Source organism: Rattus norvegicus, chromosome 18 (assembly GCF_021556685.1).
Source record: "Rattus norvegicus strain SHRSP/BbbUtx chromosome 18, alternate assembly SHRSP_T2T, whole genome shotgun sequence".
Lineage (NCBI taxonomy): Eukaryota > Metazoa > Chordata > Mammalia > Rodentia > Muridae > Rattus > Rattus norvegicus.
This window is the reverse complement of record NC_141551.1, coordinates 34,558,465-34,578,521: the sequence shown is the minus strand read 5'-3', so window position 1 is coordinate 34,578,521 and position 20,057 is coordinate 34,558,465. Positions and strand designations below refer to the sequence as shown.

At 41.1% G+C, this 20,057-nt stretch overlaps 1 protein-coding gene and 1 long non-coding RNA gene across 27 annotated transcripts in view; one reads left to right on the top strand and one right to left on the bottom strand.

Moving 5' to 3' along the window:
* The window catches only part of Tcerg1 (transcription elongation regulator 1), a 60,711-nt gene extending 60,400 nt beyond the window's left edge, over positions 1–311 (bottom strand). For 25 of the 26 annotated variants that reach the window (XR_015642316.1, XR_015642321.1, XR_015642311.1 and 22 more), the window contains exon 1: positions 213–292. Coding sequence is in view for 4 of the 26 variants with exons in the window: in XM_087592847.1 (XP_087448973.1) it covers positions 213–271 (59 nt within the window). In the remaining 22 variants the exon portion in view is untranslated. Of the gene's footprint in view, positions 1–212 lie in introns of all 26 variants that reach the window. The other variant, NM_001107390.2, reaches the window with a different exon arrangement.
* The window catches only part of LOC147999762 (uncharacterized), a 38,151-nt gene continuing 18,116 nt past the window's right edge, over positions 23–20,057 (top strand). Inside the window, exon 1 of the long non-coding RNA XR_015642520.1 lies at positions 23–350. This is a non-coding gene — a long non-coding RNA (uncharacterized LOC147999762). The remainder of the gene's footprint in view (positions 351–20,057) is intronic.

The window sequence follows — 20,057 nt, the reverse complement described above, 5'->3', positions numbered from 1 at the left end:
CGGCTGCGCCCCACCGCGCGCAGGAGGCCGCAGCCCAGCCCCGGCCCGGCTCTCATTCAAGCCTCCCTCCCTTCCCCCTTTCGCCAGCCCCACGCGGTCGGGCCCCGGGCAGCCGCGACTCCTGTCCCCTCCATCCCCTCCGGTTTCAGAAGCGAGCCCCAGCCCCTGGGACGCCAGCACGTCTAGATGTGAGGGAAGGTAGCACCCTTTACCTCAGCTCCCCCGGGTTGAAGCGCTCGCCTTCCCCTCCGTCCCCGCCACGCTCCGCCATTACAGACAGCCGCGTTCATCCACCCGCCGACCCGGCGTTCCCAATTGGCCGGAGGAATCGTCAATCCCACTCACACAAGGTGGGACTAACTGAAATCTATATGATGATTGGTGAAGCTCACCATCAATCTTGACGTTGGGGTGGCATTTGCTTTACTATTGGGCAAAGGGCCCGCCGACTTTGAAAGCGGTATTGAGACTGTCAGTTGATTGGCCGCTTGGAGGCTTTATGGGAAATGAGACTTAGGCAAGGAGGAACAAGTGGCGCCCTCTTGCGGAAAAAAAAGCTAAGTCCTCCCAAGTTCCGCCCAGCCTAACGTAGCCACGTGTCCGCGCGGCTTCCAGGAGCCAGATGTGGAGCCATATTAGCCACTAATAGCTTAGGCCGAGACCTTGTGCGTTATATGAACCAATCGGAAATCGAAGTGAGTCCCGCCTAAACCAATTACCGAGTAGCTAGAGAAAGCGGTATTTCTCATCCTTGTAATTAACAAGAGGCTTAAATCACTATGCTGTCTATGCTTGTTCTTAAATAATTACAAGCATACCTTCCAGCTCACCTAATCAACTGCAGGCTAAGTGTTATATAATTTACTGCATTAAATTGGATAAGGGAAGCCTCTACAATTTACAGCTTCCTTTCCTTCAGTTAGCTATTCTTTTTTAGTCTCAAAATAAAGCTGTCTAAATTCTCACACCCTGATACCAGAAGTAATTATAAATATACTCTATTCAAAAAAGAAAAAAATCGAGCCCAGGGATTTCAATGGCATAGTGAAAATGACCACTGTCATCACTGAACTCAAAATAATGATAAATTTTACTCAGACACTACACACACACACACACACACACACACACACATATATGTATATATATATATATATGTGTATATATATGCAGTATTCTAAACACTGGCTATGGATTGATGTTTCTTTTATGCTTTGAAACCCACTAACAGGCAAGTGATACAAATAACCATAATTTGTGGGTGGGATTGAGAAATGTTTTAAATTACTTGCTCAATCTATGAAACTAGTAAATGCCTTAAACCCAAAACAGTATGACATCCAAATCTCACTGTAGCCCAAAGTAATTCTACCAACTCAAAAACTTGTGCAATAAGTACCATTATTTGTAATGCTAAAAAGGGGGGGATAACATTCCTCTGCTGGTAAATAGCTTTAAAATGGCAGCCATATGATGGAATATTTTTCAACCTTGAAACACCCACAAAAAAAAAAAAAAAAAAAAAGATGAATGGACCTTGAAAGCAGTATACTAAGCAAAAGAAACCAGACACAAGAGACCAGTGCTATATTGCTCTGTTTATATGACGTGTCCATAACAGGCAAGTCCGAAGAAAAAGAAAGAAGATTCATAGTTAACATGAAGAAGTGAATTTGAGGAACTGAAATTCTTTTTTGATACTGAAAATGAAAATGTGGGATTAAGTCCCAAACTAGGACACACTCATAGGGTTGGAAACAAGGAGTCACACAACAGCTAGGTATATGTGTACAGGAATCAACGCCACAGGGCTCTCCAGGACCCAAGTTACACACCAGTTTCTCTAGGAAACATTCTCCAGAGAGAAAATCTAACCCGGTGCCTCAGATATCTGGTTTCTCCTGTTAAATTCTCTTGCAGCAAGCTACAGGTCTTTGTGACATTCCAACTGTTGGCCTGCAGGAATAGACTTACAAACCACAGAATACTAATCTCAGTCAGTCAGGGATAGTTTATTGAGCATATGCCCCCAGGACTGATTAATGTAGGCCGTGGTTCAGACTCACTGACTTAAGATCCTACAGGCCCTCTTACTCTCTCTTACCCCTCTTGCTCTTTGTATTTCTCTGTTCTTGTCCACATCCCCCTCTTCCAAGTGCCTATGGCCAGCCGCCTTTCCTCTCTTCTTCTACTCTTCTCTCATTAAACCTCTCCACGTGGAAAAAAAAAAAAAAGATCCTACAGGTCGTTTTAAGCCTAAAATCTACAAAACATATATGCCAAGTTATTCTACCAATCAGAATTTAGGGGTGGGGTTTCCTTAGGAACGTGTCTTTGTTGTACACTTGTCCACTCCTGTTGGTTAGGGTATTCACTGTGGCAGCATCTATGTCTTAACTAGCCTACCAAGATGGGACTTGTCCAACATTCATGTCTTAACTCACCAACCAGAATGTCAGTTACCCATGTACATGTCTCTTTCTGCCAAGTAGGATGTCAGTTCCCAGGGAGGTCTTGGAAATTCACACTCAACCCCTACTCAACCACTCAAAATAAAAAGTCTTACTTCAAGTAGTTTCTTATATTGGTGATGGTGTCTCTCTTATCTTGGGGTCTATCCCAGGGGCAGCTTACAAAAACAAATAGGATAAAAGCTTATACACAGATGCAGGAAGTGTAGCTGGGTGGTTGGTTCAGGCCCAAGCTTAACGTGGGTAACTGTACAAAGCAGTTCTACTGACTTCTATTGTGACTGGTTTCCAAGGGCGGAGAATGTAGTCGAATATTATACCTTAGGGGGCAGAAAGCTTCCTAGTAACAGCAGAAACAACATATGAAAAAATGTCCTTACAGTATTAGTAACAGCACAAAATAGCAGGCTAACCAGGTAACAGATTTTACCTAGGCCTTAACACTAGCAACATGTTACTACAGTGGCACATTGAGCATTATTTAGGTGGCATTTTCATATTTTATCATAGTTTTTCTTGTAAACTTATTTATTTTGGGTTGTTGTTGTTGTTGTTGTTGTTGTTGTGTTTTGCCTTGTTTGTTTTATGGTTTGGTTTGGTTTGGTTTGGTTTTTTGAGACAGGGTTTCTCTGTGTACCTTTGGCTGTCCTGGAACTCACTCTATAGACCAGGCTGGCTTCAAACTCAGAGATCTGCCTCTACTCTGCTTCCCAAGTACCGAAATACCACCAGGCTATTTTATTTTTAGTGCTGAATTATTTTAAAGCAAATTAAGGACATCCCAAATTTCCCAATGTGTTGGACAGCTTTGTCAACTTGACACAAGCTAGAGTTATCAGAGAGGAAGGAGCCTTAATTGAGAAAACACCTCCATAAGACCAGATTGTAGGCAAGCCTGTAGGATATTTTCTTAGTTATTGATGTGTGAGGAGGTCCAGTCCATTGTGGGAAGAGCCACCCCTTGACTGGTGGTCCTGAGTTGTATAAGAAAGCAGGCTGAGCAAGCCACAGGGAGCAAGCCAGTAAGCAGCATCCCTCCATGGCCTCTGCATCAGCTCCTGCCTCCAAGTTCCTGCTCTATTTGAGTTCCTGGCCTGACTTCCCTTGACAAAGAATACTGATATAGAAGTGGAAGTGTAAAACCCTTTCCTCCCCAAGTAGCTTTTGATCATGGTGTTTCATCATAGCTACATTATAATCTTAACTAAAATACCTCCTATATATTTCAATATGAACCTGTAAAAACTCTCACAGTGTTCACTAGGCAGTGGCAGTGCACACCTTTAATCTCAGCATTCAGGAGGCAGAGGCAGGAAGATCTCTGAGTTTGAGGCCAGCCTGGTCTACAGAGTGAGTTCCAGGACAGCCAGGGCTACACAGAGAAAACTTCCGTCTTGAAAAACCAGAAGACAAGGTAGGCTGCCCACCTCCACTTTCTTTGTTGACCCAATCCACAGGGTCTCCCCTAATGCTGTAACAAAACACCAATTGCAACCTGTCTTCTCAACAGCCCAGCCTGCATTGGATCCTGCCTTCCCCCAAACTTCAACACAGAAAGTACTCCCCATGAACACACCATCCTAGATGGCCAGTAAAAAAAAAAAAAAAAAAAAAAAAAAACAGGCAACACAGAGCCAGCACACTCTCTGAATATCCAGACAGGAAACAAACTATTGTATTAGTCATGGTTCCCTAGAGCCACAGAATTTATGGAATGGATGAATCACAGAGATGATAGAGGTTATTAAAGAAGTATTGAAACATTCCTCAGAGAAAGTCAAGGAAACACAAACAACTGGAGGAAATGAGATATTCCTCAGAAAAAGCAAAGAAAACACAAACAACAGTTAAAGGAAATAACTAAAACTTTTCAAACCCTGAAAATAAAAATAGAAATGATAAAGTAAACACAATTAGGGAACTGGAAATGAAAAATTAGAATTGGAGCAGGAACTCCAAAGGCAAACTTCACCACAGAAAACAGGAGATGACAAGAGAGAGACTCTGGAGTATGGAAGATATCATCAAGAAAACGAACACATTGGTCAAAGAAAATGTATCTAAAACAGTCCCTGACACAAAACATCCAGGAAATCTGGGACACTGTGAAAAGTCCGAACTTAAGAATAATAGGGACAGAGGAAGTAAAAGAATCCCAGCTTGAAGGCCTGGAAACTACTTTCAACAAAATTATAAGAGAACGTTTTTATAACCTAAAGAAAGAGATGCCTATAGAGGTACAAGTAGCATACAGAACACCAAATATATTGGACCAGAAAAGAAAGTCCCCTCCCCATATTATAACCTGAACACTAAACAGACAGAAGAAAGAAAGCATATTAAAAACTGCAAGGGAAAAAGACAAAGGGGTCCAAGAATAGCTAAAGAATGATACCCCAGACTCAAATAGTATGCAAAAGCAAAGAGTATTTATTCGGCTGAATTTCCTGCATGCTGGGGTCTCCCCATTTGGGAACAGAGACCGCTGGTGAACTTGTAGGCCCAGCTTTTAATCTCAGTTAGGGGAATTCCAGGGAGGATTATGTGACCTTTTACCTTGATTGGTTAGCACTATCTCTAGGGGTCTGACTGATTCTACAGTTGGTTAGAATTCCCAGGGAGCTGCTTACTCATTCTAGTTACCTATTCTTAATTCAGGCTAAATGTCAAGGTGTCCTCAGATTGGCTACCCACATCTATGGTTGGCTGACCACAGGTTCTTGGATCCAGGTTTTCATTTCTGGGAATCAGAATCTTAGGCCTAGTCTCCCAAATTGCCAGTTTGCAGTCTGTTGTGGAGTCAGCCTGGCTCTGGCTAACTCAGTCCTCTTGCAAGTAACATATAAAGGCAAACCTATTAGAATTGCACGAAACTTCTCAATGGAGACTTTAAAAGCCAGAAAGGACCACAGATGCCAGCCACACGCTATACCAAGCAAAACATGCAATCACCATAGATGGAAAAAAAAGATATACCATGATAAAGTCAAATTTAAACAACATCTATCTACAAACCCAGCCCTATAGAAAGTGCTAGAAAGAAAACTCCAATCCAAGGAGGTTAACAATACCTGTAAAAACACGAGAAATAAAAAAGTCTCACATCAACAAAACCAAAAGAAGGAAAGCACACACACACACACACACACACCACCAATAACTCACACCACCACCACCACCAATAACAACAAATGAAAAATCATCGGTCAATATCAATATCAGTGGTCTCTATTCCCCAGTGTAAAGAGACTAACAGAAGGGATGTGAAGACAGGATCCATCCTTCTGCTGCATACAAGAAACACAACATCAAGGATCAACATTACCTCAGGGTAAAGGGTTGGAAAAATATTTTTGATCAAATGGATCTAAACAGTAAGTAAATAGTGTCACTATTTTAATATATATTCTTATTTTATGTATATTATAATATTATCTATGTTATATAATTGTTTATATGACTTCAAACCAATTAACCAAAAGAGATGGGGAAGGATACTACATACTCACCAAAGGAAAAATGTCACCGAGGTGACATTTTAATTCTTAACACCTATGACCAAAACACAAGGGCACCCACTTTTTTAAATAAAATACAACTACAGCTTTAAAAACACATATTGAGGGGGTTGGGGATTTAGCTCAGCGGTAGAGTGCTTGCCTAGTAAACGCAAGGCCCTGGGTTCGGTCCCCAGCTCCGAAAAAGAAAAAAAAGAAAAAAAAACACATATTGACCCTCACACACGGCTAGTGAGAGACTCTGATAACTTACTCTTACCAATGGACAGATCTTCCAAATAAAAAGTAAAAAAGAGTAATGCTGGAGCTGACTGACTTCATAAACTAAATGAACCTAACATTTTCACCTAAACACAAAAGAATATAACTTCTTCTCAGCACCTCGTGGAACCTTCTCTAAAATTAACAACATACTTGGAAACAAAGCAAGCTTCAATAGATAGAAGAAAATTGAAATAACTCCCAGAATCTTAACAGACCACAGTGGATTAAAGCTGGATTCAACAACAACGGAAAAAAGCAGAAAGCCTACAAAGCTATGGAAATTGAACAACTCTTTACTGAAAGGGGAAAAAAAAAAACCTGGGTCAAGACAGAAATAAATAATGGAATTAAAGACTTTCTAGAACTCAATGAAAATGAGTTCATGACATCCCCAAACCTATGGGACACCATGAAAACGATGCTAAGCAAGAAGTTCATAGCACTCAGTCCTGCATGAGAGACAGAGACAGAGAGAGAGAGAGAGAGAGAGAGAGAGAGAGAGAGAGAGAGATCTCACCATAGCAACTTAATACACACCTGAAAGCTCTAGAGCAAAAGGAAGTAAGCACACCCAAGAGGAGTAGAGGGGGCAGGAAATAATCAAATTGAGGAGTGAATTCAATAAAATAGAAACAAAGAGGAAAATATAAAGAATCAAGGAAACAGAGTTTGCTCCTTGAGAAAATCAACAAGAGAGACAAAACCTTATCCAAACTAAAAGATGGAGAGAGAGAGAGAGAGAGAGAGAGAGAGAGAGAGAGAGAGAGAGAGAGAGAGTATCCTAATTAAGAACTGAAAATGGGGACATAATGTCAGGCACCAAAAATCATTATATCATTCTACAAAAACCTGTACTCCACAAAATCTAAACAAAATGGACAATTATCAAAGTTAAACCAAGATGAAATAAACAATTTAAATATACTTATAACCCCTAGTGAAATAGAAGCAGTCATTGAAAGTCTCCCAACCCCCATCCCCCCAAAAAGCCCAGGGCCAGATGGTTTTAGTTCAGAATTCTACCAGACTTTCAAACTTTCAAAGAAAAGTTAATGCCAATAATCCTCATGTTATTTCACAAAATAGAAACAGAAGGAACATGGCCCAATTCAGTTTATGAAGTCATAGTTATCCTGATACCCAAAAGACATTAAGACTCAGCAAAGAAAGAGAATTACAGACCAATTTCTCTTATGAACACAGATACAAACATACTCAATAAAATACTTGCAAACCGAATCCAAGAGCACATCAAAGAGATCACCCACTGTGATCAAGCAGGTTTTATCTCAGGGATAGCTTTATGCAAGGATGGTTCAACATATGAAAATCAATAAATGTAATCCTCTACATAAATAAACTGAGAGAAAAAAAGACCTCATGTTCATTGCATCATGTGTCAAAAAAGTGACAAAATCCCTTCATGATAAGTCCCATGCCCGCACCAACAATAAGTCTTGGAAATTAGGGATACAAAGGAGATGCCTCAATATAATAAAGACAGTTTACAGCAAGCCTATAGCCATCACCCAATTAAATGGAGAGAAACTCAAAGCAATTCCACTAAAATCAGGAAGAAGGCAAGGCTATCAACTCTCTCCCTAACTATTTAATATAGCACTTGAAGTTTCAGTTCAAGCAATAGGACAACTGAAGAAGATACAAATTTGAGTGGAAGAAGTCAAAATATCACTGTTGGTAGATGATCTGATAGGATACACAAATGACTCCAAAAATCCCACCAGGGAACTCCTATGCTGAAAAATACTTTCAGCAAAGTGGCTGGATACAAGATTAACTCAGAAAAAATCAGTAGCCCTCCTGTATACAGATGACAGACTGAGGAAGAAATCAGGGAAACATACCCTTCACAATGGCCTCAAATAATATAAAATATCTTGGAGTAACTCTGACCAAACAAGTGAAAGACTGTATGATAAAAACGTTCAACTCTTGGAGAAAGAAATTAAACAAAGTATCAGAAAATAGAAAGAGCTCTCATACTTACAGATCAGTAGGATTAACATAGTAATATGGCCATCCAACCAAAAGTAATCCACAGATTCAAGTAAATCCCCTTCAAAATTTCAACACAATTCTTAACAGACCTTGAAAGGACAATTCTCAATGTCATATGGAAAAATAAAACACCTAGGATGGTTAATCAATACTTAACAATAAAAGAACTGCTGGAGGTATGGCCATCCGTGATTTCAAGTTGCACTACAGAACTATAATTATAAAAACTTCATGACGTTGGCATAAAAGCAGATGTGTTGATCAATTGGATTAAAGACCCAGATATAAATCTACAGACTGATAGACACCTAGTTCTTATTGAAGAGGGCAGAAATACTGGAAGAAAGAAACAATCTTCAACAAATGGTGCTGGTCAAACTGGATGTCAGCATGTAGAAGAATACAAATAGATCCATACTTATCACCTGGAACAAAATTCAAGTCCAAGTGGATCAAAGACCTCAACATAAAACCAGACACACACTGAACCTGATAAAAGATAGAGTGAAGACTAGCCTTGAATGTATTGGCACAGGAGACAACTTCCTAAACAGAGTACCAATAGCTCAGTCACTAAGATTAAAAGATTCGGTGAAGCAAAGGACACAATCAACAGGATAGAGCAGAAGTTTACAGAGTGGGAAAATATTTTTATCAACTCCACATTTGATATAAGACTAATATCCAAAATAAATAAACTAGATAGTCAAAAAAAGAAAAAAGAAAAGAAACCAACCGAACAATTCAATCAAAAAAAGAGATACAGATCTAAAAAGCGAATCCTCAATAGAGGAATATCAAATGGCTGCAAAACACTTTTAAAACAATGTTCAACATGCTTAGCCATCAGGGAAACAATGCAAGTCCATCTTACATCTGTCAAAATGGCTAAGATCAATAACACAAGTGATAGCCAAGTGGTGGCCGTGCATATCTTTAATCCCAGCACTTGGGAGGCAGAAGCAAGGCCAGCCTGGTCTACAGAGCGAGTTCCAAGACAGTCAAGGCTACATAGAGAGACCCATCTCAAAAAATAATAATAATAAACACAAGTGACAGCGCATCTGGTGAGGATGTGGAGAAAGGGGAACATTCCTTCATTGCTGGTAGAAATGCAAATTTATACAGCCACTGTACTGGTCAGGGTTCTCTAGACGCACAGAACTTATGGCATGTCTCTCTATATTGAGGGAATTTAGTGTGAGGATGTACAGTCTGTAGTCCATGTCCCCAACAATGGGCAGCTGTGGATGGAAAGCCCAAGAATCTAGTAGTTGCTCAGTCCCAGGAGGCTGGTTGTTTTAGCTGCTCTCCTATAGAAGTAGGTTCTAACAAATGTGTGGGCAAGTAAGTGCATGCAGTCAGTGAATCTTCCTTCTTCCAATGTCCTTATATAGGCCTCCAACAGGAAAAGGTGTTGCCCAGATTAAAGATGTGCACCACCATGCCTGGATCTGGGACTTTCTTTGTCCTAGGTTGACTTTGAACTCAGAGGTATCCTGGGATTGAGAGTGTGTACTATCTTGCCTGGGCCTAAACTTTTCATGGCCACTATGCCTCAAGATCCATATCAGAACCTTGTGTCTTCCAGCCTCAAGATCTGGATCACAGGTGTGCCCTCCCTCCAATTCTGGATCGTAGTTCATTCCAGATATAGTCAAGTTGACAACCAGGAATAGTCATTACAGCCACTATAGAAATCAGTATGGTGGTTTCTCAGAAAATTGGGAATCAATCTACCTCAAGACTCAGCCATAGCAATCTTGGGCATGCCCAAAGATTGCCCCATCCTACCACAAGGACACTTGCTTAACCATGCTCGTTACAGCCTTATTCATAATAACCAAAAACTGGAAACAACTTAGGTGCCCCTCAACTAAAGAAGGGATAAAGAAAATGTAGATCATTTATACTGTGGAATAGTACTCAACTGTTAAAAAAAAATGACATCGGGGTTGGGGATTTAGCTCAGTGGTAGAGCGCTTGCCTAGGAAGCGCAAGGCCCTGGGTTCGGTCCCCAGCTCCGAAAAATAGAACCAAAAAAAAAAAATGACATCATGAAGTGTGCAGGCAAATGGATGCAAGTAGAAAAAAATCATCCTACGTGAAGTAACCCAGATGCAGAAGACAAATATGGTATATATATATGCACTTATAAGTGGATATCAGTGGCTAAGTAAATGATATTAAGCTACAGTCCACAGGCCCAGAGGGTTTAGGTAAAGAGGAGTGAGTGGGGGATTCATGGAATTCCCTGGAAAGGGGAAATAGATTTTGCAGGTGGGATCATGTGTGTGTGTGTATGGGGTGGGGAGATAGAAAAGAAGGCAAGGAGAGATAGGTGGAATTGTGTAGCAATTGGGAAACAGTATGGAGACCTAGTGCAGTGGAAACGTCCTGGAATCTACGAAGGTGATCCTAATGAGGACCCCTAGTAATAGAGGACATGGAGTCTGAACTGGTCATCTTTTGTAGCCAAGCAAAACTGGTGGTGTGCCTGGTTGTTTGCAAGTTGAGATCCCCAAACAACCCAGGCTGATGCTAGGGCAGAAAGTTTGTAGTGGTTTAGATAGATTTGACCCCCGTAGACTCCTGTGTTTGAATGGTTGGCCCCTGGAGAGTGGCACTATTAGGAGGTGTGGCCTTGTTGGGATAGGTGTGGCCTTCTTGAAGGAAGTGTATCACTGTGGGCTGGGCTTGAGGCCTCCTCCTATGCACAGGCTCCACCCAGTGCAGATGATAGTCTATTCCTGGCTACTCCAGCACCATGTCTGCCTACATGTTGCCATGCTTCCCACCATGATGATGATGGACTTAACCTCTCAAACTGTAAGCCAGCCCCAATTAAATGTTTGCCTTTATACGAGTTGCCTTTGCCATGGTGTTTCTTTACAGCAATGAAACCCTAAGACAGGGTCGCTCTCTACAAACTGACATCAGGGACTGGCTGCTGAGGACAACCTCCGCCCAGTTCATTGAAGATATAAAGGTTGAGCTGTGCTTGCATGGAGCCCTGACCGCCACCTTCTAGTCTCTGTGGTGCAGGAAGGTACTATGCAGGCTACTGAAAGTGAAACCGGGACACCAACCCAGCCACAAAACCTTCAACCTACAATCTGACCTGCCTGCAAGGTGTGCTGGAGCAATGGCAGTGCAGAATTTGCTGGAGTGGCCAACCAATGTCTGGTTTAACTTGAGGCCCATGCCACAAGAAAGAGAGCATTTGATTTCTAATGACATTGGCTCAGACTTTGATAAGTGCCTTCCTCTGGCAGCAGAGGGGAGCAGGTGCAGAGGCCTGCAGCCAGACATTATTCGGAGACAGAATCTAAATTGGAGTTCTCCATTGAGTCCCTCTCCTCCAAGCTCAGGGAACCCCAGGGGAAGAGAGAAAGGAAAGGCTGTAAGAGTCTGAAAGAATAGAGGATACCAGGAGAACATGGCCCACTGAATTCAGTGAGCAGGTCTCACATGGGCTAACAGAGACTGAAGTGGAAAACATGGGGCCTGTGTGGGTCTGCAGTAGATCCTCTGCATATGTGTTGTGGCTGTTGTCTTGGTGTGGGACTTGAAACAATGGAAGCAGGTGTGTCTCTGACTCTTCTGCCTGTTCTTGGGACTTTTTTCCTCCTATTGGGTCTGATAGGAACTTTGATATAAGGGCTTTTGCCATGCCTTATTGTATCTTGTTTTGTTTGGTTGTTGTCTTTTGCAGGCCTGCTCCTTTCTGAAGGGAAACAGAGGGGGAGTGGATCTGGGGGAGAGGGAGGTGACAGGGAGTTGGGAGGAGAGGAGGTGGGGGAAACTGTAATCTGGATGTATCATGAGAGAAAAGAATCCATTTTTAAAAAACTCTTGGGATTGGGGATTTAGCTCAGTGGTAGAGCACTTGCCTAGCAAGCGCAAGGCCCAGGGTTCAGTTCCCAGCTCCGAAAAAAAAAGAAAAAAATAAAACTCTTAAGTTTTCTACATAGTAGAATAATTTATACCTAATGACTATCAGTAATCCACCTGATTTCCACAGCTGCCTCCAGAATGTTCTTTCCAGCTGCATTGCCCAAATTAGGATTCAGTTTAGAACCAAACAGTAGATCTGGGTGCTATGTCTCCTAAACGATTCTGGTAACCTAGAGCAGTCCTTGTATTCTAACACTGACTTGGTGAGGACAAGACCAGTTTACCTCTGGATCTGCCTGATTGCTTCCTCAAAAAATTGGATAGGATCTTGTTGTTCATTTTTTAGGTGGTGTTCTGAAAATAGGGCTTTTTCAACGAGTCCAAGCTGGCCTCAGATTCTGAGTGAGGAGATTACAGGTGTACACCACTGCGTCAGATTTATATTGAATATTTTAGCTGGGGGTCTGGGGGATGAAGAGGGACACATGCCTTTAATCCCAGCACTCAGAACACAGAGGCAGGTGGCTTTCTCTGGGTTTGAGGCCAACCTAGTCTACAGAGTGAGCTCTAGGACAGCCAGAGCTATAGACAGAGAAACCTGTCTTGAAAAAAACTGATATATTAATAATAATAATAATAATAATAACAACAACAAATCAAACACTTTATCAAGGTTGACTGTACTGTGTATTTCTCTGTGCCACATGAACACACAGCTATCTGGATGTTTCATCCTCTGTGATGCCAAGATTGACACTGGAAGGAAGTGATGGCAGCTTGAACCTTCCATGGTAATCAAATTGTTTCCCACATAATATCTTGGCTTTATTCAAATACTTTTGGTTTTGACTATGACTAGTTTGCCCATGCTCATGTGTTTAAGCACCTGCTCCCCCGGCTGCTGAAACTGGATGTGAAGCCTTTAGTTGGCTGTGGAATCTCTGACAGGCAGAGCTCTCTCCACAGAAAGTGAGTCTCTTGGCAGTAGTCTCTGAGGGTTAGAGCCCAGACTGCTTTCAACTGACTTTTCTGTGTCCTGGTTCACTGAGATGTGAATAAGTTTCCCCACACTCTGACCCACACAAAGCCAAGTCTTTAATCCTTCTGGGCCATGATAAACTGTAGCCCCTACAAGTCTGAGCCAAAATAAATCCTTCCTCACTCAAGTGGTTTCTGTCAAATGTTCTGTCACTCTGAAAAGAAAGGTATCTAAAACCCCTTTCATTAGAAGGGTCCTGTAACTTGTCACACAAACTGTACCTGGGGAGGGAAGTGGGTAACAATAATCACATGGGGACAGCAGTGATCAAGTGGGACCATCTCAGGCAAAGTGAGATGAATGGCCTGTCAGCCATTAAACTATGATGTAATCATCTGATTCTTCAGTAAATAACTATTGTCCTTAGGGACAGAAAAACAAAAACAAACAAACAAACAAAAAACCCCATGGTTTTCTAATTTTACATAACTTGCACTTAGCAGGCAGTCTTCTGTAATCAAATGTTTCCTTCAAGAACAGGAGCAGTTTAGTGACCCTAAAACAGTTTCTATTTAAAAAGTAAATAAAGGCCGGATTCTTCTCCTTTGTCAGTTTTCCAAATGAAATGATGGTTTGACAACCAATATCAACTGTTAGTTTTGCAATTTCCTTCTCCTAAGTAGTAGTGTAAACACAGAGTCACTTTCCAGTAATTAACGGGGTGTATTCAACTGTTAGAAATCATTAGGATGATCAAGTCTCTCCACATTACCCAACTCTTTATAACGACCATATGCAATATCACTACCCTGCCTTTTTACTTACCCACGATGAAACTAAGACAGGGATCAAGTAAGTAACTGAGAACCACACACCTAAGAAGGCCAGTGACTTAGGTCACTCGGACGATAACACCAGCCACCATTTGGACACGGTCGGAGAGTAGGAGCACATCTGTGCTTTTTTTAATTCCTGTTTCCCCCTGAGTGTAGTGCATTCAGTGCACAGCAACCATCAACAAGCGAATCAATAATGGTTTCTACTTGACGCAAAAATTACTTAGATGATGGGGCTAGAGACAGGTCGGCAGTTAACAGCATTGGCAGCTCTTCCAGAGGTCCTGAGTGCAATTCCCAGACGGAGGCTCACAACCATCTGTAATGGGATCCAATGCCCTTTTCTGGTGGGTCTGAAGAGAGCAACAGTGAAGTCATATACATACAATAAATACATCAATCTTGTTTTTAAAAAGCCAACAAAAATTGTTTAAACATCATTTAGATGAGAGAGCATCATAACGTGGATGACAGAGAACAGAAAGGATGGGGAGGACAAGGCGAGGAGCACATGGACGGCAGGAGGTGCACTGTCTACAGCAGATGACCATTCCTTTACATCCATTGATCTGAGATAGGGAGTATGCCATGCACCGTGTGTGGAAACAGAAGTCAGTTTATCAGGAGTTGGTCCCCTTCCTTCTCACCGTGTGGGGTCCGGGGACAGAACTCTGAGCATCCTTACCTGCTGAGCCATCTCGCCACCCTATAACGGATGATTCTTAAAACCAGATGATGAGGATTTACGGGACTGTACTTGCTGTCATTGATACCTGAAGTTTTTCATCAATAAACAAAATGTTCTGGAGCCATCAAAACACGAAGCTGAATAAAAGTACTTAAACTGATACCCAGCAAAAATAAATCTGTAAGATCCCATTAGTCTACTAATAAAGTAAAGATAAATCACCATAGGAATCATCCCAACACGAACTAAATCTACCACAAGCCCCAACTACACTACTCTGGGGCATGTACCCAAGGTTCATTTTCCTACTACTGTCCATGTTTAGAGCTGCTCTATTTACTGTAGCTGGGTGTGGTGGTCTGAATAAGAAGGACCCCATAGGTTCATATATTTAAAAAGCTCCTTCTCCATGATGTCTTAAATGCCCTTCAATTCAAAGACCCTTCTTTCTCTTTTTGGGTTTTCTTATATTCACTCCCTGTCAACTGGTTGTTTGTTCTGTCTCCTGGCCTATCCCTCATTGACTTTGTTTAGCTCCAGTTTACAGAAAGCTCTTAGATAAAAGGTCTGTGCTGGGGCTAAGCCACACCACAAGGTTTTTCCAGTCCACAGACTTGGGGTGAACAATGTGATCAAATATCCTGCAGCATTTTGTCTAAATAAAAAGGAAAGATTTAAACCATAACACAGCAAAGCTAATTATACTAATGAAGCTATTTCATCAAGGTTTCCACAATTTCCAGCTCGGCTGTATTTGGCAGTTTTAGGATTAAGTATTTTGAATTCGAAGTCCTGTACAATGTTCGTGTCAATCTCATGAACTCAGCAATTTGAATGTCCTGAGCAGTTTGTAATCCAAAGCTGATCTGTTTGTCGACTTAGTGGCAATCCTGGCTAGGTAGAACATACCAGTCAACCCAAAAGGTGTCCACTGTTTGCACAGAACCTGGTGGCAGAAGAGTCATGGAGCAGTTTTTCCCAGTGGTTAGAGTTACCAGAGTCCAGGTGAATTTGCCATTGTGAAGACCCATCATCATCTTGAAAACCTAAAAGGTTACTGTTAGTGTGAGGCCAAATCTTTTAAGTTCAAACTCCATTTTAGAGAACCTGACCTAAGTTTAAACAGGTAAACTAACAGGTTGGTACCTACCTAGCATTAGTTGCCAAGTTGCCCTCCCCCTCCCTCAACAAAACCAGAGTCTAGCTCCATTCTCTAGGCTAATCCCCAACAAAATCAGTGTTTCCAGGTTACACCCTCAACAAGACCAGCATCTCCAGGTAATTTGCCCAAGAAACCTGCACCCCAGGTTACAAGCCCACCCCCTGCCTAATGACTACCAATACTTGAGGGAACAAAAATTAAGTTTATCGCCATCTGGAACCTTGGTGCATGGAAGCTCCCAGAAAGGGCGGCATAGATCTTCCTGGTTGCTGCCCCGACGGAGAGCTCATAAGCAACACCCCATGAGCAAACTTGAGCCTCAGGACCACAGGTAAGACCAACTTTTCTGCTCCAAGTGACCTGCCTGGTGAACTCAAGACATAGGCCCACAGGAACAGCTGAAGAACTGTAGATAGGAAAAACTACACGCCCGAAAGCAGAACACTCTGTTCCTATAACTGGCTGAAAGAAAACAGGAAAACAGGTCTACAGCACCCCTGACACACAGGCTTATAGGACAGTCTAGCCACTGTCAGAAACAGCAGAACAAAGTAACACTAGAGATAATCTGACGGCGAGAGGCAAACGCAGGAATCCAAGCAACAGAAACCAAGACTACATGGCATCATCGGAGCCCAATTCTCCCACCAAAGCAAACAGAGAATATCCAAACACACCAGAAAAGCAAGATCTAGTTTCAAAATCATATTTGATCATGATGCTGGAGGACTTCAAGAAAGACGTGAAGAACTCCCTTAGAGAAAAACAGGAAAACATTAATAAACAAGTAGAAGCCTACAGAGAGGAATCACAAAAATCCCTGAAAGAATTCCAGGAAAACATAAATAAACAAGTAGAAGCCCATAGAGAGGAGTCACAAAAATCCCTGAAAGAATTCCAGAAAAACACAACCAAACGGTTGAAGGAATTAAAAATGGAAATAGAAGCAATCAAGAAAGAACACATGGAAACAACCCTGAATATAGAAAACCAAAAGAAGAGACAAGGAGCCGTAGATACAAGCTTCACCAACAGAATACAAGAGATGGAAGAGAGAATCTCAGGAGCAGAAGAGTCCATAGAAATCATCGACTCAACTGTCAAAGATAATGTAAAGCGGAAAAAGCTACTGGTCCAAAACATACAGGAAATCCAGGACTCAATGAGAAGATCAAACCTAAGGATAATAGGTATAGAAGAGAGTGAAGACTCCAAGCTCAAAGGACCAGTAAATATCTTGAACAAAATCATAGAAGAAAACTTCCCTAACCTAAAGAAAGAGATACCCATAAGCATACAAGAAGCCTACAGAACTCCAAATAGATTGGACCAGAAAAGAAACTCCTCCCATCACATAATAGTCAAAACACCAAATGCACAAAATAAAGAAAGAATATTAAAAGCAGTAAGGGAAAAAGGTCAAGTAACATATAAAGGCAGACCTATCAGAATCACACCAGACTTTTCACCAGAGACTATGAAAGCCAGAAGATCCTGGACAGATGTCATACAGACCCTAAGAGAACACAAATGCCAGCCCAGTTTACTGTATCCTGCAAAACTCACAATTAACATAGATGGAGAAACCAAGATATTCCATGACAAAACCAAATTTACACAATATCTTTCTTCAAATCCAGCACTACAAAGGATAATAAATGGTAAAGCCCAACATAAGGAGGCAAGCTACACCCTAGAAAAAAAAAGAAACTAATCGTCTTGGCAACAAAACAAAGAGAATGAAAGCACACAAACATAACCTTACATCCAAATATGAATATAACGGGAAGCAATAATCACTATTCCTTAATATCTCTCAATATCAATGGCCTCAACTCCCCAATAAAAAGACATAGATTAACAAACTGGATACGCAACGAGGACCCTGCATTCTGCTGCCTACAGGAAACACACCTCAGAGACAAAGACAGACACTACCTCAGAGTGAAAGGCTGGAAAACAACTTTCCAAGCAAATGGTCGGAAGAAGCAAGCTGGAGTAGCCATTCTAATAGCAAATAAAATCAATTTTCAACTAAAAGTCATCAAAAAAGATAAGGAAGGACACTTGATATTCATTAAAGGAAAAATCCACCAAGATGAACTCTCAATCCTAAATATCTATGCCCCAAATACAAGGGCACCTACATACGTAAAAGAAACTTTACTAAAGCTCAAAACACACATTGCACCTCACACAATAATAGTAGGAGATTTCAACACACCACTCTCATCAATGGACAGATCATGGAAACAGAAATTAAACAGAGACGTAGACAGACTAAGAGAAGTCATGAGCCAAATGGACTTAACGGATATTTATAGAACATTCTATCCTAAAGCAAAAGGATATACCTTCTTCTCAGCTCCTCATGGTACTTTCTCCAAAATTGACCATATAATTGGTCAAAAAACGGGCCTCAACAGGTACAGAAAGATAGAAATAATCCCATGCGTGCTATCAGACTACCACGGCCTAAAGCTGGTCTTCAATAACAATAAGGGAAGAATGCCCACATATACGTGGAAATTGAACAACCCTCTACTCAATGATAACCTGGTAAAGGAAGAAATAAAGAAAGAAATTAAAGACTTTTTAGAATTTAATGAAAATGAAGGTACAACATACACAAACTTATGGGACACAATGAAAGCTGTGCTAAGAGGAAAACTCATAGCTCTGAGTGCCTGCAGAAAGAAACAGGAAAGAGCATATGTCAGCAGCTTGACAGCACACCTAAAAGCTCTAGAACAAAAAGAAGCAAACACACCCAGGAGGAGTAGAAGGCAGGAAATAATCAAACTCAGAGCTGAAATCAACCAAGTAGAAACAAAAAGGACCATAGAAAGAATCAACAGAACCAAAAGTTGGTTCTTTGAGAAAATCAACAAGATAGATAAACCCTTAGCCAGACTAATGAGAGGACACAGAGAGTGTGTCCAAATTAACAAAATCAGAAATGAAAAGGGAGACATAACTACAGATTCAGAGGAAATTCAAAAAATCATCAGATCGTACTATAAAAGCCTATATTCAACAAAACTTGAAAATCTGCAGGAAATGGACAATTTCCTAGACAGATACCAGGTACCAAAGTTAAATAAGGAACAGATAAACCAGTTAAACAACCCCATAACTCCTAAGGAAATAGAAGCAGTCGTTAAAGGTCTCCCAACCAAAAAGAGCCCAGGTCCAGACGGGTTTAGTGCAGAATTCTATCAGACCTTCATATAAGACCTCATACCAATATTATCCAAACTATTCCACAAATTGAAACAGATGGATCACTCCCGAATTCCTTCTATGAAGCCACAATTACTCTTATACCTAAACCACACAAAGACCCAACAAAGAAAGAGAACTTCAGACCAATTTCCCTTATGAATATCGACGCAAAAATACTCAATAAAATTCTGGCAAACCGAATCCAAGAACACATCAAAACAATCATCCACCATGATCAAGTAGGTTTCATTCCAGGCATGCAGGGATGGTTTAATATACGGAAAACCATCAACGTGATCCATTATATAAACAAACTGAAAGAACAAAACCACATGATCATTTCATTAGATGCTGAGAAAGCATTTGACAAAATTCAACACCCCTTCATGATAAAAGTCCTGGAAAGAATAGGAATTCAAGGCCCATACCTAAACATAGTAAAAGCCATATACAGCAAACCATTAAACTAAATGGACAGAAACTTGAAGCAATCTCACTAAAATCAGGGACTAGACAAGGCTGCCCACTCTCTCCCTACTTATTCAATATAGTTCTTGAAGTTCTAGCCAGAGCAATCAGACAACAAAAGGAGGTCAAGGGGATACAGATCAGAAAAGAAGTCAAAATATCACTTTTTGCAGATGATATGATAGTATATTTAAGTGATCCCAAAAGTTCCACCAGAGAACTACTAAAGCTGATAAACAACTTCAGCCAAGTGGCTGGGTATAAAATTAACTCAAATAAATCAGTAGCCTTCCTCTACATAAAAGAGAAACAAGCCGAGAAAGAAATTAGGGAAACGACACCCTTCATAATAGACCCAAATAATATAATGTGACTTTAACCAAGCAAGTAAAAGATCTGTACAATAAGAACTTCAAGACTCTGAAGAAAGAAATTGAAGAAGACCTCAGAAGATGGAAAGATCTCCCATGCTCATAGATTGGCAGGATTAATATAGTAAAAGTGGCCATTTTACCAAAAGCGATCTACAG